Source organism: Theropithecus gelada, chromosome 2, assembly GCF_003255815.1.
Source record: "Theropithecus gelada isolate Dixy chromosome 2, Tgel_1.0, whole genome shotgun sequence".
NCBI classification, from domain to species: domain Eukaryota; kingdom Metazoa; phylum Chordata; class Mammalia; order Primates; family Cercopithecidae; genus Theropithecus; species Theropithecus gelada.
The window spans coordinates 3,414,847-3,442,254 of record NC_037669.1 but is presented as its reverse complement, the minus strand read 5'-3'; the positions used below and the strand labels follow the sequence as shown (position 1 = coordinate 3,442,254).

The 27,408-nt window shown below is 35.1% G+C and overlaps 1 protein-coding gene across 1 annotated transcript in view; it reads left to right on the top strand.

Annotated features, from left to right (window-relative positions):
* The window catches only part of ROBO1 (roundabout guidance receptor 1), a 1,168,413-nt gene that overhangs the window by 651,944 nt on the left and 489,061 nt on the right, over positions 1-27,408 (top strand). Inside the window, exon 3 of the mRNA XM_025375994.1 lies at positions 9,769-9,852. Coding sequence (XP_025231779.1) covers positions 9,769-9,852 — 84 coding nt within the window. The remainder of the gene's footprint in view (positions 1-9,768; positions 9,853-27,408) is intronic.

The following is a 27,408-nucleotide window of genomic DNA, read 5'->3' as shown; positions in this document are numbered from 1 at the left end:
ACTTCTTACTGAGTATACAGGGTTATCATAAGATTTTATAAATAATTGCTTATTTAATGCTTACAACACTCCTGTGAAATAGATAACATTATTTTACATTTTGTAGATGAAGAAACTGAGGTCAATCAATAGATAATATATAAATAAATAAAGTAACTTGCCCAAAGTCACAGGGTTAGCTAGTGGCTCCTAAACATTACACTATATTGATTATCTAAATAAATGATAACATATATTTAGCTGTAGTGATTCCAAAATGTCAAGTAAATAATTGGATACTTTGTCTGACTTTAACAAAGCATGTGAATCTTACTTGAATATCATTCTACACAGTAAGCAGTAGCAGTGATTATGAACATGGATTATTAACATACTTAAGGGAAGTGGCAATAAATTTACATATACTATGATGAGAAAAGAGCACTGAGTAAAGGATAAGGAGATTTCAGTTTTTACTTCAGATCTCAGATGTGATCACCGTACCTCAAACCCAGGTAGCTACATCTACAAAAGGGATTCTATTTCTTCCTGATTCCCCGTCCATCATTTTAATGCTATAAAAAGAGTACTCCATTAATTTAGGGATAGCTTTTATGCCATTTCTATGCCTGAAACTGTGGGATGTATTTGTTCATACTATAAGGGCAGCTGGGACACCACCTGTTAACTAACTTCAAGCACCATTTAATTAGCCTGTGTTGCAGTTACTTTGCTTTGACTGGAAGGGAGTGGAACAGTAGCAGATGCTAAGCACAATAAAAGAAACGCCTTTGAATACCAGGGCAAAGTGGGTGGAGAAAATGACAAAAAAAGTCAACAGACGGAGAGAGCCAGAAGTATTAGTAAAATGGACCGGAAATTAACTCTTACAGTAAAGTTCAAGGCAGCAAATCTCTGCAGATTAAATTCCAACCCAGCAAGGTATGGGTCACATCAGATATTATTGAGGATTGGATTTGAGGATTTTGAATAAATGCAGACCTCAACCGGACAATTGGCTCAGTTTTTAATGCTATAAAGGGGTAGTCATCACATTATTTCTATGATAACCTCCACGACCTTCTTAAACCAAACATTCAGACATCAAGAAAAACATGTTGTGTCACACTGAAGCGTAATTTCCCCGATTACTTTAAGAGCTCCACTTTGTCAGTGTTTCCACTAGGAGAGGTCTGGAAACAAATGGTTTGTAAATTATGATCATTTCTCCATCAATAGAATGATTTCCATACAGGAGGCACTCTATCTTGTTTAGTCAAATTAAGTTGAATTAAAATGAATTAATAGCTTCTTCTGTGGCATTTATATTCTTCTGAGTCACAGGCTTATCCATTAATGAATCTGCCTTCCTAATATTGCACTAGTCTATTTTATGTTAATAGAATTGTTTTATATATACATATATATAAAGCAGACAAATATATATATATATATATATATCTGTTATTGATGTTCTTGCCTCAATATGTACTAGGTGCCTTTTATTTACTCAAATTTCATCAGTCTGGTGTAGCTAGATGTACCCCAAATTAGCTTAAACCAAATTGTATTTGACAATTTTTGTATAGTTACTCTACCATTTTTTTCAGAATTGTAACACTTCTGGAGATTCAAAAACAGAATGTAATATAAGCAAATGAAATATTAATTCCAACTTGTTATCATATCACTTTAGTTTCAAGAGGAGCCTCTCAGAAAAATGCAGTCCATTCATTCAAATCAGAATGTATCTATATTTATATTTATAACTATATCTATATATCTATATTAGAAGTTCCTAAAATCAGAGGGAATTTGTAAAACTTAAATATAATTCACCTACCTGGCAATATTTAAAAACCTTCCTTGTTTATTCATACTATAATTTTTTTTCCGTTTTTAGTATTACCACAATTTATTGCATTTTATATCCAGTTTGCTAATCATCCCCTTTAACAAGAAAAAAAAAACTCTTACCAGTAAGACCCTTGCCTGAATTAAGTTAAATAAGATTCTATTTCCAAATGTATACATTACATTTACAGGGGAGAGAGAGGAAGGAATATGTTATTCTATCAGAAATAGTAATTTACCATACTCTAGTTCTGAGTTTGATTTATGGTGATTATAATATTTTAGGTAGATAAGTATATGACAACATCCCAAATAAGGAATTAATTCATGTTCATTCATTGAGAAAAGTTACTTCCATCTTAAACTCTTGACTCCAACAAAACTATGGCCCAGTGTTTCATCTAGTCATTCAAAAAAAATGTATTGATTGTCTACTCTGTTCTTAAGCACTGTGTTAGGGCTAGGCGTAGGAAGATGAATAAGACATGACCCTGTCTTAGTCACCCTTAAACTTACACCAAAAGATGTGCCTATGTTGTTAAAGAAATACTTGTCAAAAAAAAACTCCATGTATCTTGATTTCAGTCAGTAGTTTGATCCCCAAAATCAATATACTTTGAAACATTGTGGGCAAAGCCTTATGCTTTGGAACCCCATTTAAATCTTTTATTGTGTATTTCTTGCTTCAACACAACTGACTACCTTATTAAATACTTTATTTTATTCTGCCTGTAAAAGGGCACATGAAGAAGTTCTCATGATATGCTCACTGGACCTCAGAAATGGACTTGTGAAATTATCCAATCTTATTGTTCAGTGACTAGAAAAGAATCACTAACCTGGTGTCCCATTGTTTGTATGCTATTGAAATGCCATCTAGTTCCCACAGTTAGATTGATGAGTAAATGGAGGTCATGGTGTGTAGTGAAAAGTGGAGTGCTTTGGAGTCGGAAATCATCTGAAATCAAATTTCAGATCCACTATTTACTAGTTGCATGACAGAAGCAAAAGAACTCTGAGATTCGGTTTCAGTATCTTGAAAACGGAAATACTGATGAGAATCATGACGATGATGGCTAGGATCATGATCAAATTGTCAGCATTACATGAGAACACATACATGCATTTAAAATGATGTGTTCTATTAAATAGACTAAAGCATTATATGAACATTACTTGTGATCATAATCAGTGCAGGTTTTACTTTCTTTACTTCACATTTGATTCATTCAGTTATCTAACCACCTACACCAGAAAATGAGAAAAAAGCAGTAACATGTATTTTGAGATCATTGTATGAATTTTTTTTTTAATTTTTATTTAGTACCGTCCTGACATGTCAGGCCACAGGATAAAATTACCTACTCTCCATTAAGATTATTTGAGCTTATCCAAATAATAAACTACTCTAACATTTTTTCTTTTCTCAAAACTATTGGAAGACAAAGTTTTCAAATTTTGAAAGAACTATCCAGTCACTAAAAAATTTATTTGAAAACAGATTTTACATCAAGGTTAATGTTTTGTTTATTTTATCGAAACACAATATCTAGCAAGTATTATCCACTTGGATGATTGTAATCATGGTTCTTCTATCTTTGAAAGAAACATAAAGAAACAACCTTGATTTTTCTTATACCAGCAAAATTGGAGATGGTTGTAACACATTGTTTTCTGTTCTCATATTGCTGCTTTAAAAATAATTTATTCAATATTTAGTGGTAATTTTTTAACTTCAGACATGTTATATCTAATGTTCTACAGTACATAGATTTCTTCAGCTATTGTAAATATATTTCTTTGTTTGCATCACTCACTAAATATTTTTAAGGAGACACCACCTAAAAGCACCTACTGATTTTTTTTCCTCTCACTGTCTATAACATAATTTATATTTCTCCCCTTATTCTCAGTTCAAAAAAATGGGACAGATAATAAAGTACATTCAACAATTATTTGGGCTATACATGATTAAAACAGAAGTTCGAATTTAAATTAAATTTGATGTTGTAGAACTTTGATTCAAATTTAAAGCTTCACAAATATAGGGTTTTTTTTGTATTTGATTTTATAATTCATTCCCTAGGTTTCTAATTAAATGTTCTCAGTACTCCATTTAAAGTATCCCTTCCATGCATTCCTCTTGATTAGTAGGAAAGAATCAATGAGAATTGATCCAATTTGTAGAACACAATTCTCATATTGATAGTAGTTTATATTCATTTGCTTTTCCCTAATCTTTTATTAATGGTCATCTTTAAAATGTCAATTAATGCCAAAGCTCTGCCCTGTGATAATGCAAATCTATAAAGAAACTAGTTTGACAAGTTATAGTAAGTAGGGCAAAAGGAAGAAGCTTTTTATGTTTTATGTTTTTATTATACATAACTGAGTGTGACCGAAGGAAAGAAGCTTGAAAACCCTAATGTTTTGAGCTGTGATTACAAACCCAATTTAAAAATTAAAAATACATAAATAAAATTCTGAATTCAAACCAACAGGCTTTTCTCTTAGGCCTCTACATTTCCCCAATATAACACTGGCTACCATGGGATAATAAACAATGTAAATAACTATGGATTGAATGCTACTGCAAATATGAGTCTTTGTACTACAAAACTAATATTACCTATTTTAATACCACTAGTGAAAGAGAAATGCCATTGCATGATTGCTGCATATTATAGAGAAGACTTTAGATCATTAAATTTTCATCCACCATCCTTTAAACTTTTTAAACGTTTTTCATAAAAGACTGAGTGATTGGGCCAAGTGCGGTGGCTCATGCATGTAATCCCAGCACTTTGGGAAGCCAAGGCGGGTGGATCACCTGAGGTGTGGAGTTCAATAACAGCGTGACCAACATGAAGAAACCCCCTCTCTACTGAAAATACAAAATTAGCCGGGCATGGTGCTGCATGCCTGTAATCCCAGCTACTCAGGAGACTGAGGCAGGAGAATTGCTTGAACCGGGAGGCGGAGGTTGCAGTGAGCTGAGGTCACGCCATTGCACTCTAGCTTGGGCAAGAAGAGTGAAACTCTGTCTCAAAAAAAAAAAGATTGAATGATTGGTAATGTTACGTCATATTTTCCATATCTCTTTCACCCAAGGTAGTTTTTATTCAACCATTTGAGTGTGAGTTAGAGATATGATATCTCATGCCTTAATTATTCCACATGTGTATCTAAAAACTAAGTATGTCATTTTTTCTGGAAACTTTAAGCTGGATCTTAAGTCTTCATTGAACAATCAACAATTTTTCTTTCAGAAAGGCTTCATAGCTGATATTGTATACTATATTATAGAATGGTCTTCTCACTCTTAGTTGCCTGCTATTGGTGATAGTAAGTTTGATTACTGAATTACAGATATGACTGTCTGATCTATCAATTATCAAAGTGTATTTTTTACTTCCAAGTTAGCAAATACCCTCTGGGGTGATACTTTGGCACTGTAAAATATGCTGTCTTCCAACCATTTTTCACTTAATAGATGTAGGGGTTTGGGGAGATGCTGGCCAAAGGACATAAAATTTCAGTTAGGAGGAATAAGTTCAAGATACCCATTGTACAACATGATGACTATATTTAATAACAATGTATTGTAGTCTTGACCATCTTTAAGACACTCAGTTTTAAGTGTTCTCACTACAAAAAATCATGGGTGCATAAGGTAATGCATATGTTAGTTAGCTGTATTAAGCCATTCTAAAATGTATACATACATATCTCAAAACATCATGTTGTACTTAATTTAAATTTGTCAATTAAAAAATAATTAATGTTTAAAGACCCAAACATTTAATGAATTGCTATATTTAAAGGCAAAGTTTCCTTAAAGACATAATTTATATTGTAAAGGAAGATATAGGCGCTTATTTCCTTTTATAGTTGTTGCTGTTGTTAGATACGTGAAAGACTCTTTTAAGATGGTCCACTCATACACTGTGTGTGTGTGTATATGTATGTATGTGTGTGTATATATAGTTGCTGCTGTTATTATATATATGAAAGACTGTTTTAAGACGGTTCACTCTTATATTGTTTGTGTATATGTATGTACTTGTATGTGTGTGTGTATATATGTATATGTACATATATACATACATATAACCTTATATATTGTAAGTTTAAGTATGGCATGCAACCCTTACACAAAAACATATAAAATCACTTAGCAAAATATTTATAAAAAATAAGCCTATAGGTCAGAGTTCAGTTTTAACCCCAGGTGCTAACTTTTTACTGAATTGTAAAATACTAAAAATATTTTAATATTTATGTAAAATATGTAACATAGGTAGGGACTACAGCAAAGAAGTAGGTTGAAGACAAGATGATGAGTGTAGTGTTGAGTGAGAAAAGGTGTGAGGCTTCTTAGAATTTACATGAAGTTGAATCACCAATGGAAATAAAATTTGGTTGTTGGTAGAGCATCCAGTTGAGAAATGTACAAGTTACATATGTTATGAAAAATAATCGAAGCCTTGAGCGCGGATGAAGATATCTACAGACAGCATGTTGAAAAGAACAGGATGAAATCTGGAGCTGTGTGAAACACGACTATTTAAGGAGTATGGGGAGGGAAACAAGCTGTCATGGCTGAGGCATTAGTGTACATTCCTCCAGACTTGGAGTCAATGGATAGAAAATCTAGAAGACAGATTTTTTAAAACAAATTTAAAAAACAGGACTTAATTCTAAAATTGGAATTGATCACCCTGAAAAGCAGTGAAGGCCCAATGGCCACGAAATTCACAGGAACGCATACATCTCATCAAAGGTTGTTATGGGAGTCCCTCTGACCCATTTCCAACCGTGAATGACTATGATGTTATGATTCAAGACTTCCTTTTTACATTGAAAGATGCCTTATTTGTTTGTATGAATTTGAGGATATAGGATGTACAACAGCATATGAGTTTATTTATAGCAAGCTTTTTATCCCCGCTCTGCATATAATACTGCTGCAGAAAATACAATTCACATCATTTTCAGTTGTTTCAGATCGAGCACCTATCACTTCAGTAAGGTCTGCATTCTTGGTTACCATCTCTTTACTAATTTATTTATTAACTTGGATTCAATGTAAAGTGGGTAGGTATACAAATGAGAAGCAGACAGAGTACCTGACCCTCAGGAATTTAGATTATAATGGGGGTGACAGACACATACAACCTAGCACCTCTGATGCCAGTGTGTTTCTAGATGGGATGGCAGCTTTTGCCAATTGCAGCTGAACCTATTTCAATTCAGGCATGGGTAGCCCTAAATTCAGAGCTGGGATATGAGAAGACCTCCTTTAGATATGGTGAACACACAATAGTCTCTTCCTTGCTAGCTTCTAGTCCATAGCTCGCATAATCAATGCTATTTAACCGAAAATTTAAGTAAATGTCTTTCGGACTGGCCTTAAATTAGTCCTCCAGCTCTCTTGCAGTGAGTCAATGGCTATTTCTTGTTATTGTTATATTTTGACAGGAAGGAGAAGAAAGAAAAAAATTAGCAAAGCAGCTAAAAATAGCACCTTTTGTTTCCTTTAGGTCTAGCATACCATTAATTAAAGGCAGAACAAGGTAGAGATACGGTAAGATTCATTGATTAATGCAAAAATCTATTCCTTCCTGAGCTTAAGAAGGGGCCAGAAACGTGATGAGTAGGAACAGAGAAGCAAATTTATAAGCCACTTAAGATAGGTTACATGCAGGTGGGAAAATCTATTTTATATGATTTAGGTATCTCATTTCAAATGACAGTAACCTTATCTTCCTCATCTCTGTTGTTTTCATAATAATATCCCCATTTTCAGGAAGAATTCAATAACAAAGCTACACAAACCTCATCCCAAAAGTCTTGTAATATTGTGTAGACGCACTGATTTAATTTATGTCGTGGGTTTGGATGATATTGTACTGTATCTTTAACAGAGTGATTAGAAATGTGTGGGTCCACATTAAATAACTGATTGTGTGTAAATTAAAAGTAGTAACTTCCCTTAAAAGTCTGCATTGTGTTACTAAAAAAAAAATTCATAAAATTAAAGTGATTCTAAACACATTCTATCATTTAAAACAAGATTGTAGGTAAGCAGGGTGGTTTTCTTAAAAGCTGTTTCATGCATTTGACCAAGCAATTTCTGATGATCTTCCTACAACAACCTCTTATATTTGGATAGTCTGCATGAGCTAGATGACTTGTGACAGAACATTCTGAACACTGCCTCAAAACACACAAAAATGCCTGCTCCCCATTCTTTCTCATTGATGTGACCTGGAAGTTTGACCTAAACAACATGTGCATGTAATAAGTTCACAGGCTGAAAAGGTAAAGTGGACACTTTCTGCCTTATCACTTGCAGCATCTATTTTAAGGGTAAAATGACAGCAGCCATCACTAGAGAGGCAAGGACGAATAAAGCAAGAATGAATATCTTTTCTCTTTTGTCTGCACAGATCTGAACTTTTTTTTTTCGTTTTAGCCATATCAGGTTATTATAATTATGTGATGCTTGTGGGAAGGAGGAGGGAAAGCAGGGAGATTAGTGGGGATAAATATGCTGCATGAAAAAAACCAAGTGGACTCATGTTAGTCTTTTTATTCCTTTTGAAGAATTTCTAAATCATCCCTGAATAGCTGCGTCTAAGACAAAATATGTCGACCGAGCTAGTGGAGACGCAAAATTAATGACCTCCGTGATGTTTCAGGAGGGCATTACCTGCATGTTCCCACTGGCTCATCCAGAAGTGACACACTGTTCCCCGAGTAAACATCTGCGCTTCTTCCCTGCTCGGAACAAGAAATCCTTCCTCTGTAGAGAATGTTCAAGGTGATTCTCTTTAAAGCCTGCAGAACATCAGAACTTGAATGACCTATGGCTCTACCTTATTTGATTTAGGAGGGACACTCTCGGTTTGTATTGTGTCTCTGTCTGCTTCTCAGCAGCAGACCTATGAACACCGCTCACAGTTATCTCACATACAGATGACAGGTAGAGTGATTGCGCACCAGGGAAATTTAGTGGCGTCACTGAGCTTCTAGACACACATCTACTGCTACTCTGCTACTCCGACTGTGGATGTGGAAACTGGAGTGTTGTGCCTAGCCTCCCCTCTAAAATTCTGCGTGGGAAAATTAATGTGCAATTTAAGAAAAACAGAAAAAAATGCATTTTTTTACTTGAGAAAAATAAGCATAGCTGAATGAAAATACTTATACGGATGATCATGATATAGAATCTCAAACAATTTGGAATGTTTTAAAATATCCAAACCAAAATATCCAAAGTTGCATGTGTTTGAGTCGTGTACTCGTTGCAGTAAATTTGTATCAGTCCTTAAAGACGAGAGATGGTTGCCTTCTGAAAGATGTGATGTTGCTTTCTTCCGTGTTTCTCAGGAAAAAAAAAGTTTGACATTTGTATCATCCTCCCTCTTATTTGACAAGACCTATTTTTCCCCACATCCTCCCTGCCTCATATGAGGTACAGTCTCTGGAGTCTGTAATTGCCAGGAGATGAAGCGATGATGGGGAGTGATCACAGTCAATAGCTTTGATTAACAATAAGGTAGAAAATTAGCAATGCTAGCATTCAGCCACCCTGCCTCTCCCTCCTCCATATGCTCTCTCAGTCCGTGCTGGCGGCCTCGCAGAGGGCAGTCCGAGCCCTGCGTCAGCTTTGAAGTGCAGCAAAGGTGCAGGCAGAGCAGAGAATTAGGGAAATTAAGGAGAAAACGTGGAAACTGTAAACCATGATGCTGAGACCTTCGCAGGGCTTAGTGTACCGCAGGAGGGGCAAGGATGAAGTGTGCTGTGTGTTGTCCTTGTGTGTGTTTCTGTCACATGTGGATTTACTTGTGTCTGGACATGCTGTGATCGAAATGGCAACTACTGTTACTACTGTGACCCCATCAGCAGCTCTGGTGTTGTTTCCGACAGACCCTGAAGATCTAGAGAGGGGGAAGGACAACGGGACGCCGATCCCCACCTCTGAGAACGATGACAATTCGCTGGGCTACACAGGTAGTGTCTCTTTCCCAAATACTAACTTCCTCCTAAAATGCCTCCACCTCCATCAGTCATCAACCACCTGTATAAAATTAATCCCTTCATCCCTGCTTCCAGCTAACAACCACAACAACTTCTCATTTTTCAAACTTCATTCTGTTCACAGCAGATCATATTGCTAAAGGAAACACTTTTGTGAACAGAAATGTACATGGAAACTGTGGTCATTCTTATTGTTTTACTATGTTTAATACAAAAGAATGCTTATCAAGCTGAAACTTTGATACTGCTAATATTTTTAGAATGGTATTTTCTTAGAAATTTAATATTTGACTACATTGTTATCATAAAGGAAAAAAAAACACTACCTGCAAGTAATTTGGATTAAAATGTATCTGTACCTTTTTTTTACACTTGTAATCTTAAAAACAACAGAAAGCAAAACTCTTAGAGCAATGTAATTCATAATCACCAACTTACATTCTTCGGATTGTGTTTGCATGACTTATTGTTACCTTATGCACCAATGCCTTCTGAAATGTAGATGCATGTGTACACCAGCATAATAGTAACGAATTAACTAATTGTGTTAGAAATAATTGATATATAAGTGTTTAAGAGTGATTACCCTGGAAATATATGTTTCACATGGAATTTTTTGCTCTAAATATACTTGTATAATTTATACCTCTAACTCTGAGATAATTTGACTAAAACTTTAGATAAGGAGAAGGAATACAAGACATCACTTATAACCCATTGAATTAGATGATGTTGTAACAGTGATCTTATTGTAAGATCAGCTATTCGTAATGCTCTCTTCACTGGTCCTTGTTAACACAGTTCTCCATAGACTTTGCTAAGTTGTGGGCTGTGGATAGGTTGTGTGTGTATGAGGTGGGTTAGGTGGAGTTAGAGATGATAGAGTCCTCTTCTGTATCATAACAATCATATAGATGACTGTGTTAAAAGAAAAATGTAATTCAATAGGCACATTTCACTTTAGATAAAGCAACAAACTGATATTTTACTTTTGAAGCATCCTCACAGTGTTCATAAATATCACTCTTCAATTTTATTCCTTGCCTACATAATTGTAGCTTTTAGACACTTGGAATAAGCAGTACAGTTAATAAGACCTTTATACGCAACTTTAATAGTTTTATATTTATTTTGCTCTTGTAAATAACTCATTTGCATTTTTCCTGTCTTCCAACGTAAGAATGAGGATTCACCCATTAACTTGTCATTTACATTAGGTATAGCTCCTGCAGCACACCAACATGGCACATGTACACACACGTAACATTAACTCGTCATTTACATTAGGTATAGCTCCTGCAGCACACCAACATGGCACATGTACACACACGTAACAAACCTGCACATTGTGCACATGTACCCTAGAACTTAAAGTGTAATCAAAAAGAAAAAAAAAAAAAAGAATGAGGATTCAAAGACCAACAAATGCAATCCATGGGGATGGGAGGGCACGGGAGTTTGTGTGATACGTTCCCAGGAACTTAGGTACAAAAAAAGTTGTAAATGTCATCCCTTAGTACCACCAATACCAAAGAAGTTCATATTTGTGAAAGGAGGAATCCAAGATAGTATTCTTTCTCAGGGATATCCTCATTCGCCAGTGCTTCTTAGTTCTGTTCCCTTGTACTCACCCAATCTAAACAACTGCATTGTTTTGATACAATAATAGGGTTTGCCCTTTATCTTTTGTGGATTTCCCCAAAATTATGTATAAGTAATGAATAAATCATGTTGGAGTGTTGAATTAAGAGAATTTAAATAACAATGCATTTCAGATTAAATACAGCATCAAATTTTTTCATTTTTATTTTTTCCCTTCAGGTTAATCAGGTGCCAGATTTGTCCGTTAAACATATCATTAGATAAATTAACATGAGGAAATAAACTTATACAATTATCTTTATAGTCTATAATGGAACTAACTTAAAGTATTACAATTTAATGCAAAGTGACTGGAGGACAATCTTCTGAAGAATCTTGTTCCTGAGACTGTAACTGTCTTTAACAATCTAGTGGTAAAGGAAGTCTATTCTGTACATTTCGTTTTGTAAAATTCTTGATTACTCAGAAACCTCTCTTCTGCTATACAAATTAAAAAATGTTATTTGTCTCTTTTGTTTGCATGTTAACCATACTTACACTCATTAAAACTTCCATTATGAGTGGTAAGAAAAGTAAAGTAGAAAAAATAATTTTGGCTGCTTCATGACAACTGTAAAGAAAGATATCAATTGGCTATATAGTTAAGGAGTAATAGTTTAAAATATTATTTAAAATTGCCTATAGATATTGTTTTCTTTTGTGTGCACATGCATGTGTGTGAATGTCTGAATGTATGAATTCCCTGTACTAGAATCACAGATAATTGAGTAGATAGAATCTTTATATTAGAGAAAACTGAGTTCAGAGGAAAGGGAGATGGCCTATCTGTCCAGGAATGTTTTTATATATTTAATGTAAATTGTCTAGAGTTTAATATATCTGGAGTTTAATAACCCTGGGCATAGCAGCGAGAAGTTTTAATAAATAAAATCTACATATTAAGCAACTTAGAGAATGTACAATGCAATTGTCACGTAAGTCATTGATATGAGTTACTTACAAAATGATATTAACAAGCAAGTATATCAGGTATTGTTTGTGGCATCTATGTTTTTTACACAGTATCTCAAAATGACTGTGTAGATTTTATATATCAGATGTTAATTTTTTACTACATGTTGCTTCACTTCATTGAGGTAACATGTGAGACTTTTCTCCCTCACCCTAACATTTAGTATATACAAAAAAGAAAATCTGTGTAATCCTGGAAAACATTTTTGGGGGAATGCGAAATATCCCAAAAGAAGAAGGTCATTATTTGACTAAAATTCCCATTTACATCCCCCTAATTATCCTTTTTTTCAATACTAAAAATAGTATAATTTCCACTGCAAGCTAATTTGTTACTACAACATCTGCTCTGATACTTAAGCCATTTGGGACCATCACTACCAAACTGACCCATTTAATGAGAATGCATGGATCTCGTATCATACACATATCTTAAAATTTATATATCCACTAATGATCTAGTGAACAAATGATAATCTCATAACAGTAGTTGCTGCTTATATCGTGTACCATTCTAATCTAAATTGTGTAAGTGATTGAGTTGGGATCAGAATTTTAAAATGGAAATACAGAGTATCAGAGAAGAAACATGTTGATTCCTTTTCTCCTTACCATCTCTAGAAACAATACTATAAAGCCACATAAGGTTTTGAAATATTTCAGTTTCACTCTTACAAATCAATGAATACAACACAATTTCTACGGTAGCAGTGTGGTATGTTATTAAAGTGGGCTTGTGCATTATTTACAGTGAAGTGGCCCATTTCTTGTTTAACCAAGCGTGTCATAAATATTGAGGGTTATTTAACAGTTCACGGCATATAGCCTTTGTTGCAAGAACAAGTAAGAAGAGGTTTCAAATCAGCACTTTATTGGGTCAAACATACATCCAAAAGAGTCTGAATATGTAATAATCAATGATTTTTCGAAGAGGCTTCTGAAAGGAGTAGAGTGTTTATCGACTGCTGGAAGTGCGTATAGTGTTTTACAAATATAAAAAAATTAAGTAATACATCTAAGAATGTTGAAATTTCTGAAATATACATATCATTTATATAGAGATTTCTAGCAAAAACTTTAGACAAGGACACAAAACTTACAGAAAAATTTATTGATATATTAAAAATTCAGGGAATAAGTGGGTGCTAACAAAGTTCTACTAACATTCTTAATCTTTTTACAAAGCAGTAATTAGAAAATGAATTTAACATTATTCCTTCTTCTGAGTAACAAAAAAAGTCTGTAAATCTGACTTGAAATGTCTAAAATATACCCTTTGTCCGATAATGTCTTCTATCTCCACATGTCTATTTTAAAGAATAGGTGCCTATATTTATAGTAGAATATTGGAAGAAATGTGAAATGCAAATTTAAAATCTTAAAACTAAAAAGTTATCAGAGTTATATCACTGTCAATTTAAGTAAAATCTAGCTATGAAATGTCAGATGTTTCATAGTTATTTCAAATAGGGATATTCAGGTCTTCTACTACTCAACACTACCTCCAAGTAAAGTTTGGTTATGATTGTTTAGAAGGAAACAAAATACATTCTCTTATTAAAATAAAAAGAGAAAGAAAGAAAAGCCTGGACAAATTAGTATGTTTGCCCACATAAACTTGGATGCAATCCCAAAACCTTGTTTGGTCTCACGCTGAGGAATTTCAACAGGCAGCTATTAAGTGATGATGACACTGATTCTTGTGTCTCCCTACATTCTTAATTGTATTGCTTCACCATTCAAACTAAGCAAAAACACCATTTTGGTATGTGAATTTTTAACATCTATGTACTGAATCTAATAACCAGTGTTTATTATTACTACATGCATGCAAGACTGTTTTCTGAGCACTTTACCTGCAACAACTCATTTAATCCTTACAACAACCCTCTAAGACAGTGCTATTATTAACAACGACAGGATCTGAGGTCTGCTTCAATATTCTAAAAGATAAATCGTTCAAAATTAATCACATATTTCTAATCTCACATAGTTTTGAGTTTAAATGAGTTGTGTCTATAAGCTACATTTGGGCATTTAGTTAGAAACTGAACAGATCCACCATGTCAGATTTGTCAGAAATATTAAACGTTATATAGTCTTCCCATTTTCTTACTGTCACTTTATTTGTTAAATTAATAGTGAGAGTTTACATTAGTTTTACTAAGCGAAAGATCCTTAGATGAGTCTACTGCAGAGCTAAGTATAATACTGTAAGTCCGTTTCCTTTTCTGTATGCAATTGATTAATTTTTGGCGTTAATAGTTGCATTTTTTTAACATTCTAGATGTTCAATTATGTCCAGTATTCCATCAGTGATCTTCTCTGACACCTCCCTCATTAAACCCTTCATATTTTGTCCCAAACCCACTGTCTTTTCTTTAGACCTAAGACTTTCTTACATCACTCTTTTATGTTGGATCTCCTGTTTCTTAGATCTAATTACTTTCTCTTTCCTGGTTTCTTCACTTATTAAAAGAAGCCTGTCCTCCAGAAAGCATTTTCAAGAAAAGCCTGGAGAACATCAAAATCAAAAATGTTTTGCTAGGATGTGCTTGTGATATTTTGTCCATGTTTGCTTGTTGTTGATTTGTTGATTTCCCTTCAACATAGGACACTAGATGGGCCCATTCAAACTGGAGAACTATTTATTTCAGTTACGGAAAATTTTCTTAATATTTTTTATAATAATTCTTTTCATCTCTAGTTTCTCTGCTATCCTTTGGAACTGCTATTTGTCAGGCAGTGGGCCTCTTGGACTGATCCATTAGTCTCTTGTTTTTCTCTCCTAATTTTTAACTCTTTGTTATTTTTTTTCCAACTTCTCGGGAAAAAACCTTTATATTTATTGTCCACCAATACTTTTATCATTGTGCTTAGTACATGGGGGTATATGAGTATATGTGGTATACTATCTTTTGTTGTGTTTCGTTTTTGAGACGGAGTCTCGCTCTCTGGCCCAGGCTGGAGTGAGTGGCGCCATCTTGGCTCCCTGCAAGCTCCGCCCCCCGGGTTCCCGCCATTCTCCTGCCTCAGCCTCCCGAGGAGCTGGGACCACAGGCGCCGCCACCTCGCCCAGCTAGTTTTTTGTATTTTTAGTAGAGACGGGGTTTCACCGTGTTCGCCAGGATGGTCTCCATCTCCTGACCTCATGATCCACCCACCTCGAGCCACCGCACCCGGCCTTTTTTGCAGTTTTTAATGGCAAAACCTTAAATACTTTTGCGCCCACCAAATATTAATTTTCTTGCATAAATTGCTGGGTAAACAAAGATTCTTAGTGAATTATCCAAATAATTAGCCAGTCACTGCTGTAGCTGCTACAACCGAAGTATTATTTGTTTCTTTAAATTTCCCTAAAATTTCTTAATAAAACTTTAAATCTGAATTCTTCACGTATTCTACCCTCTGGATGTTGGTATACCTAATGAACACCTGTATATTTTACGTATATTTTGTGTTTCTGAGTGTGTTTACTTATGCATCCCTAACATTTGTAGCTATTGCTTATATTTTAAAAAATGAAGCAATCTTTTCACAATTAAAACTAAAACTATTTATCAAATATAATTAAATGAAAAATTTCTATCCAAATCAAGGTTTAAAAGATTTTATTTAAGTTCAGATACTGCTTTTCCTTCCCCACCATAAAAACTCAAAACGTTCAACTCCCAAGTTTTCCACATGGAAAATATTATCAAATAACTAATGAGAAATATATACATATATATTTGTTCACTTAGAAAGGTTTAAGTCTCCAAAGTGCTAATGAGAAACTTTAGTGTTAGAAATAGTGTTAATAAATGTGTGGAAAACACACAATTAATCTTTAGTTTTTAAGAAATGATTAAGATAAACTGCTTTAAACTGTTCTTCGCAGACTCCAATTGTCGTTAGAGCTTAACTTACTTTTTAATGCTCGAATGCACCTGAAGTTCCTAGGTCCTGTGTCCTGTAAACTTCAGGAGGATAGAATTATGCATGTCTATTACCTGTTGTCCATTACTATAAAAATGAAACCATTTTTCTTTTTCTCTCAATTCTAAGGAAAAGACTTTTGGAGTATGAGACATGAATTTAACCCATAATCCTAATTCTGTCTCATTTGCTAGCTTTCATATTTTCAGATAATTGGCAAAATTTCTGAAGTCAATCTGAAGACTAGTTCAGCTAAAAATATTAGGCTGGCGCAAAAGTAATTGTGGTTTTTCTTTTTCTTTCTTTCTTTTCTTTTTTTTTTTTTTTTTTTGAGAAGGAGTCTCTCTCTGTCACCCAGGCTGGAGTGCAGTGGGGCAATCTTGACTCACTACAACCTAGGTTCAAGTAATTCTCATGCCTCAGCCTCCCAAGTAGCTGGGACTACAGGTGCATGCTACCATGTCTAGCTAATTTTTTTTATTTTTAGTAGAGATGGGGTTTCACCGTTTTGCCCAGGCTGGTCATGAACTCCTGAGCTCAGGCAATCTGCCCACCTCAGCCTCCCAAAGTGCTGGGATTACTTCTGCTCTTTTATTCATCCAAAGACAGTCTCATGGACATTCCTAACTTCAACAGCATAGGGACATATAATCCTACTATGGTCCTGAGAAGAGGAAAAACTAAAAATACAGTCAGCCTTTTGTATTCACCACTTCTGCATCCATGGATTGAAAATATCTTTTAAAAAGCAATTAAAAATAGTAATATAACAATAACATTTATACAAACTTTGTAATAATACAATATATCAACTATTTACAGGGCATTTACATTGTAGTAGCTATTATAAGTAATCTAGAGGTAATTTAAATTGGCCCGGCCTGGTAGCTCAAACCTATAATCCCAGCAATTTGGGAGGCCAAGGTGGGCGGACCACTTATGATCAGGAGTTCAAGACCAGCCTGGGCAATATGGTAAAACCCTGTCTCCACTAAAAATACAAAAATTAGCCAGGCGTGGTGGCGGGTGTCTCTAATCCCAACTACTTGGGAGGCTGAGGCAGGAGAATCACTTGAACCCAGGAGACAGAAGTTGCAATGAGCAAAGATTGCACCACAGCACTCCAGCCTGGGTGACGAAGTGAGACTGTCCAAAAAAAAAAAAAGAAAGGAAGGAAGGAAGGGAAGGGAAGGGAAGGGGGAAGGAAGAAAGAAAGAAAGAAATTAAATTATACAGGAGGAGGTTTGTGGGTTATATGCAAATACTAAGCCATTTTATATATGGAACTGAAATGCATATGGATTTTGGTATCTGCAGGGGATCCCGGAACCAATCACCCACAGATAAGGAAGAACAACTGAAATTGGTAAATAGCACTAATCACTACTAAAAAAGCAATGTAAGAAACAAGAAATTTGTCATTAGTTCAAAACATACACTACTTCCTTAAGGAAAGAACTTTCACCTCATAAGGCAGTTACCGTGCCATAACTGAATCTACTGAATATTTGGCTGGTCATTGTGCTGTTATTGCAGCCTATATTCAGTCTTTTCCTTCATTGTATCACTGGAAAATATTTTTTTGTTGGAAGCAATGTTGCGCATGATAACCGTATATAGAACAATGTATTCAGTAAATGCACAGATGGTAGGTCTTCTATGCACAGAAGTATGGTAAGAAGGAAAGAAAATACGTTCATAGAACATCTACCCCAGCTAAGGATAAAATTCACTTGTTTCTTTTCCATAATGAAAGGAGTTCAATATAATTATCCTGCCAGCTTGGCTTGGTAGACCTGATATGCTGTTGCACCATATTGATGGCTCAACATCGCTTTATGCAATGAGCAGACTGGGCTATCAGCAGTATTGGTGGTCGTTCAGTTTTGTTGAGAGTAATACCATGTGATTAAGCCCATATATAACCTGTATCCCTGCTAACCTGGAAACACTGTTTATGAGCCAATTTTGCAAGCAGTGGGATGCTGGAGGAAGAAGCTGAGGGACACCAAGTAACTATTACTGATTGTTTACCATACCACATATTTGTTTGTAAGTGTTCACTAGGACAGTGGTATCCTTATATTTTGAAATCATTTCAAAGGATCCATCTCATATCTCTTACCCAGACTTTTTTGTTACATATTTTTTGAAGTTCTCCCCTCTAAACACCCCAAACATTCATTCACCCCTTTAGCCACTATCCCTGAATCAATCAAAGCACATTTTTCTGTTGTTAGTAACTACTTGAGCTTTGGCTACGCTAGCTAACTCCACTTGATGATAGAATACTTCAGTGCACACTTTGTGATTTGAAAGATCAACCATCACCCAGTTCATGATGGTTGTATGATTTGGGGCAAATTGGCATTTCCTTGATCTGATCAGAGGCTCAATCATTCCTAGACCCAAGTTGCAAGATAGAAGATGGATTTCAAAGGAAGACTAATTATTGATTATTTTCCAAAGAGGTCACTGCTTTTTTAAAATGTCCTAAGTGGTCTATGCTATAACTCTACTACTAGATCTTGCCAGAAACACCATAACATCCCAACACTGAACGATTATATTTCCTGAGGCATATTTCCCAGAGTAGGACAGCCTCCTCTTGTTCTGCATCACACTCAAAAGTGGTATCATGATGGGTCCCTTGGTGAATAGGGAGGACTGGCTTACCCAGACGTGGTATATGTTTCTTCCAAAATCCAAAAATACTAAATACACAATGGTTTTAATGAAAAATGTGAGTCAAAAAGCAGCCACTTGTCTTTCACTTTGGAGAGAATATCCTGATATGACTAGACCCTGCAAAATTCACAAGAATAGTACGTAGAATCCTAAATTTTTGTGGGATTTATCTCCTATCCATGGAAATGTCGATGCCTTATAAATGCATACAGAGTAATGGTTGCTTACTGCTCACCAAGATCTATGAGTCTAAGTTCACCAACAAAAGCTGACCAGGATGATAAGTTGGGGACAGAGATAATCAACATCCCAGAGGAATACAGATGAACAGAGAGTTGATGTAGCTCTTAGGTAAAATAGTGAATTTGTGCTACTATACCTGCAAAGGAAAGCAAAACGTTTTTAGTGTTGTTCATTTACTGGAGAGAGAAGCATGCATTTGCCAGAAAAGTAGCTGCATTTCATGTGCTAAGTTCTCTGTTGATTTTCCCTAACAAAGGGATAATGTCTGGAAGAGTCTTTAACATTTAAATCTCCACTGGTTATTGTATTAGTCTGTTCTTATGTTGCTAATAAAGACATACCCAAGACTGGGTGATTTATACCGGAAAGAGGTTTAATGGACTCACAGTTCCACGTGGCTGGGAGGCCGCACAGTCATAGCGGAAGGCAAAAGGGAGGCAAGACAAGTCTTACGGGAAGGCGAGCAAGACCAGCTTGTGCAGGGGATTCCCATTTATGAAATCATCGTACTTCACGAGACTTATTCACTACCATGAGAACACTGTGGGGGAAACGGCCCCCGATTCAGTTATCTCCACCTGGCCCTGCCCTTGACACATGGGGATTATGGCAATTGAAGGTGAGATTTAGGTGGGGACACAGCCAAACTATATCAATTGTATGCAATAATCATTGTTCTCTGAGACCTAAAAGCCTAAGAGTTAAGTTTAATGGGGGGTAAGTTCAAGATAAATGCCTATTGTATATTTCAAGTCTTTAAAATTGACTTTTTTTTGTGTGTGAGGCAGAGTTTCACTCTTATTGCCCAGGCTGGAGTGCAATGGCACGATCTCAGCTCACTGCAACCTCCACCTCCCACGTTCAAGAGATTCTCCTGCCTCAGCCTCCCAAGTTTACAGGGATTACAGGCATGCGCCATTGTGCCTGGCTAATTTTGTATTTTTAGTAGAGACAGGGTTTCTGCATGTTGGTCAAGCTAGTCTCGAACTCCTGACCTCAGGTGATCCATCCACCTCGGCCTCCCAAAGTGCTGGGATTACAGGCAGGAGCCACCGTGCCTGGCCAATAATTTCATTTTTTTACAGGGATATGTTCTTTCGTTTGATTTTTAAATTTATTATAGAGTGACAATTCTAAAAGCTTCTTTCTATTAAAAAAAATCCTCACTCAACGGGCCAGGAAGACCATGTGTTATTTTGCCAATTGCTGATTCAATTATGTAATTGAAAACTGGCAGACTGTCCCAAGATGGATTTCCAGGCACACAGGCAGAGGTACTTAGGATAAATTCTATCTTTTGACTGATGGAACATTAGTGTTTTGGATCTCTAGGTATTAGGAATATCAACTAGCCTTTGTTTCTCTTTCTTCAAATCAGACATCCTGATAAATGGGCTTTCTTTAAAGAAGTTCAGAGAGAAAATCAAAGCACATAAATTTGGTAATATTTTGTGGTCCTCTTCACCACCACCTGGCTTCTCCCTCAGTTAAGAGTCTCCTTCAAACTTCTGCATTGAGTGAGGGCTCATGAGCTGTCCGTTTGGCGAAAAACCATGACTTCCCAATTTATGAATCAAGTTAGGTCTTTTTTTTTTTTTTAAACTACATCTCAATTTTTTTCTATTTAAAACTTATTTGAACCTTGGTAAATCACAGGTATTTCCATTCTAGGAAGTAATAATCTCTAAACCACAGCAAAATAAATTTGGGAGTTCATCAACTACTATGAAAACTGTGTTTGCTTTGTCTCTGATAGCTAACTACTACCATTTTGGATTGATCACTCCATGACCCTATCATCCCTACTGAAATCAGGGACTGATTTCAGCGGTGGTACTTCCTAACTCATCCCTAGCCAACAAAGAACAAACACTACAATGCTTTTCAGACATGCAGGAGCACTTCTCTGGAGTGCAGTTCCAAATGCCTTGTTAAAGGGGATGCCTTCTGGACCCTTCAGGAGACAAAGTTGGAAGAGGAGTAAGTATGTCACAATATGATACATCAATTCAAATATTCATATTCCTCTACATCAGTGCTGCCCAATAAAAATATAATCTATAACACAGATGCGTGTTAAAATTACACACACGTGTCATTTTACATTTTCTAGTAGCCATATTTCAAAACAAAGTAATAAGAAATGGGTAAAATTATTTTTAAAACTTACATTTTGTTTCACCCAAGATAGCCAAGATATTATTGTTTCAACATGTAATCAACACAAAAGGTATCATTGAGATACTTTACATTTTTTGCACTATGTTACACTTAATAAAACATCTCGCTTTGGACTAGCCACATGTCAACTGCTTGATAACCACATGAATTCCTCTCTCTCCATTCTGCCAAAGAACTTCTGGTATCTAAACATATTTACTAAAACATCATTTGTGTCTAAGTTTTATTAGTCAATACCAAACACACAGCTAGAACCACTTCCAGCTGCTTGAACTAGCCTTTGTATCCAGTATCTCCATTAAATGCAACCGTATCAATAAATTCAGCTACTTTAAAATTATTTTCTTCTTTTCTGGCCTAGCACAATTAGAATAATATCTTGTAGATATTGTCCAGGTTTCTGTTGATGTAAATTATCAGAAGGCTAGTAAGCCTTCGCTCCCTGGGTTGAATTGTTACAGCTGTGACATGTTGAGTTACAGCTATGACAGCTGTGACACGTTGAGAAATGAATCTGATCTTTGCTCTAGAGGTAATGAGCATTGATGGAATGGGATACGAGGTGAATGAGTACTTTTTAATGTGATAACTACCTCCAGTTCCCAAAGCGCGGCAAGGTGCAGCACCACACAATAAGAAAGGGGTCTTCCTGCTGGCAAGGGAGAAGTAGTGTAATTTGGGAGATGAGGTATTCGGATTTGTCTGAACCCATTCAGCTAATTCCTTGCTAGTTTTCAGAGTCCTGCACTTTCCCCAATCGATCCTCTAAACTTTCACACAAGAGGCCTGGTTAAGGTGTAAAGTCATTCTATAATGTAATTTGGCAGCCTCGATCCAGCAATGCTGTCGCATATTCGGCTATAATAGCCCGATGGCTATTAGACAAAAGAGATTCTCTGTGTTCCTGCTTATGCCTGAACCAAGAAGTTAAAACCTGGGTATATTGTTTCTGTAAATGAGTCAGAGCTATCAGAAGCAGGAAGCCCACCCAAAAGACCTTGTATTCTTCACCACAGTCATAACTGTCTATTGTAGAAATCACTGAGTTTTCTAGAGGTTTGTATTAATTGGCTCTTCGTTAAAGGTGGCCACAAGTGATATATTATGGCACAGTTGTGTCACTGCCAATGTCTCGTTTTCAAATTGCATTCAGATTTCCTTCACTTCACGTGTGGGCACGGTAGCTCACAGCTGTGATCTCAGGACTTTGGGAGGCCAAGGCAGTAGGATCACTTGAGGCCAGGAGTTTAAGCACAGCTTGGGCAACATAGCGAGACTCCATCTACAAAAATGTAAAATTGGCCAGGTGTGGTGGTGCACACTTGTAGTCCTAGCTGCTTGGGAGACTGCAGTGAGGGACTGCTTGAGTCCAGGAGTCCAAGGCTGCAGTGACCCGTGATCTTGCCACTGCACCCCAGCCTGGGCACAGAGCAAGACCCTGACTCAAAAAAAAAAAAAAAAGTTATTGCCCTCACTTCAAATCAATAATCAAGCAGGTGAGTTAACAAATACGAGATTCTCATCCTTGAGATCATGTGGCCAACAATTAGCGTCTGCTGCATGGTGGGCCCCCAGAAATGACAGGAGATATTTTCAGAAGACTTACTCAGTCAATTGGGTGTTTACAAAGTCACTGGAGAAAGAAAAGAACTTAGGCCTCTAAAATAATGTCTAGAATAAGTCAGCACAAGTAGTCCACCGCAGAAGCAGTCAACAAATCAGGTAACGAGGCCACACAGAAATGAAAATTCTTTAAGTGTGAGTTTCCAAGTTGTCAGTGAAGTAGTATATATTATATATATATATATTATATAGTATTATATAAATATTATTTCTGAAAGTGTAAAATGTGCTCAATTCACACTCGGTGTAATAACTTACATTGAGTGGGCACACAGCACTGATTATTTGGCATCATCTCATATAATCCTCACAGCAGCTTGGCAAAGTCTCCATTTTGTACCTGAAGAGACCGAGTCAGAAAGAGATTAAAGCAATTTTCCTAATTTGACACACTATCAAATCCAGGAAATCTGGCTTCTATTCTCAGTTGCTTCTCATACCAATGTAGGGGTTATCCGTAGTAAGCTTCATGTATTATTAATAATGGCCAAGTCAGCATGTATAAGCTTTCAAATTACCACAGTTATCCAATTAACCCATAGTTACTTATGTAGCCTTTAGTGCTTCTCTTCAGGAGCAGACTAATGAATTTCAGTATAAATGATTATACAAGTAGGAAACAAAGGTCATGAAAAAAATGGAACACCTCATAACTGTTGCATAAAGGGCTTTTTATTCCCCCAAAATCAATTTTAAAGATTGACGTCTCAGTAGCCTCCTAGTCAATTTTAATTCTAGTGCTATTCTGTTAGTTCTAATAAAATTTTTAAAAACTAATAATAAAGATATATCAATTTCTTAAGTGTAACACTTTAGTTTTACAGATGATATAAGAGAACCATGCAAAAGTAATAAAAGTATAAAAACATGCGTGGGAATGATTTATAGCAACATCAAGATGCTAGCTGTCTTTGAGAAAGCAGAGGTTGAAAGCAATGAGGAAACAGCTGTAGCAATATCTGTAATTATTTTAAAGAGAATTTAAAACAAACAGAATAAATTTAATGTTTCCTTTATGTGGTATGTAAATGAGTATTTATTACATTTGTGTCATTTTCTGCATGTGTGAAATATTTCACAACTTGAGATAAAACAATTTTGACACATTAACAATGCTTAAGAATTATTACAGTTCTATTAGATTCATTTATAATACAGCATACTGTGTTTGTCAAATGTTCTATGCTAGCATCTGCATTTTAAAAACTGCTATATAACAGAACTTTGAGTAAGTACCCTACTTGACACAGCTATGTTAAAATAAAACCTAAAGGAAAAAAAAAAAACACTTTTCCTTAAGACCCAAATCTGATAAAATACGCTTTTGATGTGTTGGAATTTTAACCAGCCATTCAGATCGGACCTGACCTTAGTTTTAAAGCTCCAGTCCACAACAATGCCTGTAACTAACTTTTCTGTTCAAAAAAATAAATGAAAGAGGCACTGTGATATACCTTCACCTCAAGACTATAAAGAGCTGCATAAAATACTTCTCATTTGATTTATGCTTCAACATATATACAGCATATAGTTTTTGTGACTAAATATGCTTGTTCATTATTTCTTTTCAAATGCAATTTAGATGTTTTCAATTTAAAAAGAACTGGTAGAGATGAACAAAATCCTTTCACAAAGAACTGTACAGAGCCAAATTACCATTTCTAGAATAGAGGTTTGCCTCAGAAATCCTCATTAATAAATATGTTCTGAAGAGAATTTGTCTATTCACTCTATAATTTAATCAAGACATTACCCTAAGACAACCAGTTAGGGCACTCTTATTCACCCAGCCTTTTATATATATATAGTTTCTTTAAATTTTAACCTATTAGTCTTGTATTTGTTTCTATCTTAAATTTCTACTAACAGTAGTGATACAAAGAATTATTCAGAATTGTATTCAACAATTAATGTTTGTCTTTAAAAAGGGATGGTTCTAGACACAAAAGGTTATTAACATTATACTTTAATATAATACATTTCTCTAGAACTGAATTCAAATGAAAGTACTGGTATGAATGTGCTAACTTTATAAAAGTAGTCGAATGGACATTAGTATTTTTTTCTTGATCTTTAACGTGACTAAATATGTGAACAAGTGAAACGTGAGAAAAGTTAACATAGAGTCACCTTTCAAAAACAGAAAGGCATTTTTATACAAGTAACTGTAACTTCCCTGTTGTTTCTGCTGTCTTACATAAATTAGACATTTATGTCGATGTCTCTTGGGGTGCTTTCTATGTATCAAGGAAGAAAAAGAGGGAGTTGATCCAAATCAACAACTTTCTAGATCACTCATACTATATTCACTTAAATTTACTTTGCAGGCAACTGTCAGACTCACCAACTTCAATTAAAAGCAAAATAATATAAGCTTAAACAGATCATGAAATAAAAGAACTATGGTGTATTTCTGGTATTAATGGCATCCTGACATATAGTAAGAAATCATTTGATTATTTTATGAAGAATAAGTTACATCACTTTTACATTGAACATCTGTATTCTACTGCAACGAACATAATTTGTTTTATCAGGTTCAGGGGAAAATTGTATTTCTTAATATTAATATTATCTTAACTCTTTATTTCAGTGTTGCAAGTGATAATTTAAATGAGCTCTAATATTTAAGGCTTCTCAAACATGCCAGAAACATGTCAATTAATAAACTTCATTTACTTAATCAATTCAACAACATCAACCAATCTTTATAAATTACCTTTATTGAGAGTTTGACTGATTACATAAGTAATCACTCTCAATACAGGTAATTTAGAAAATGAAGAAAAGCAAAAATACAAAATTATCAACACCCAACATTTTAATATGCAAGCCATCCTTTTTATCCAGCTATAATCAGAATGAGCAAACTCCACTTAAAAAATTCACACACACAAAAAGGCAAGTGTAAAATTTCATTAAAATTGTAAAAGTAACTAGAATTTTATTTTTAAATGGAACAATGTACAAAAAGTAATTTATATGGTGCTCAGTAAAATGTATTTTATGTTTTCAACTCTGCTCTAACTCTCATAATGAAATAATGAACTGAGCATTAGTTTTAACACAATTTAGCAGATAATCCTTGCGTGATAAAATGATATGAAACCCATCACTTGACATGTGATGCCAATATCACAAAAGGGTCATGTGTTTAAAAATTACCTAAATACTCTTTGTGCAGCACCTATTTTGTTATGCTTGTGAATTTTTTTTCTTTAAACTTTAACTCATCTAACTCCTGTAATTATCCTTTGCCAAGTAGGGTGTGTGTGTGTGTGTGTGTGTGTGTGTGTGTGTGTGAGAGAGAGAGAGAGAGAGAGAAAGAGAGAGAGAGAGAGAGAAAGAGAGAGAGAGGTATAGATAAGCAGTTTTCCAACAACACTTTTATAGGCATCTCTTATTTTGTGAAATCCTGTATCTGTGGTAAGCTTTTCAATTTTACCTTATAAATGATATATTTTGTGTTGGCTTCAGATTATTGAATTAACTGAGCAGAGCAACAAAGATTGACACAATGAGTGGGGATAGATTCTAGACATAAGTAGGGAGGAACATGTGAAGGGGACACATTTGTAACTTGTGACTTGGTGAATGTATTCCTGTAATAACAACGTTCACTTTCCTGTGCAACCTCACTACTTTGGATACTCAGATAATGAATATGAAGACAATAATTACTTGCCATTTATCATTATCGTGCTTTGATGTACATATATTTTTAACTTACTTTTTTTTAGTCTCTGTATTGCTTGCAACCTAATGTACTATGTCATTCACACTGGTGTTAACTCAGAAGTAGACTTAAATTTTAATGTAGGTCTAGGATTTAGCACTTACTTGAAACTTTAAGTGCTTGCAAAAATAATTCATTCTTAAGATAATGAATGCACTAAACACAGTCAGTTGTTGATTTGAATTAATATAATACATGAGGAAAGTGCTAATGGAAATCCAGGTATTTCTGTAGCTCAGAGCCTGTTCCATAATATCAAAAATAGAATTATTTGTCTTGTTTTTTCAGGCAATGTTATGTACTGAAAGAAAAACTATTTGAAACAATTAAGGCTCATTAAAAGTGTTCTTAATTTAATGAACCCCTGAGAATGTGATATCATGATAATAAAAAAAATGAGCCGCACTAGTATATTCTAATAAAAAAAATGTAGTTTTATGCTTCCCAGAGGGAACTAATTTGGTAAAACTCTGATTTTAGGCTTTTAGAAACCTCTTCACTAGCAAAACAAAGATAATATATTTTCA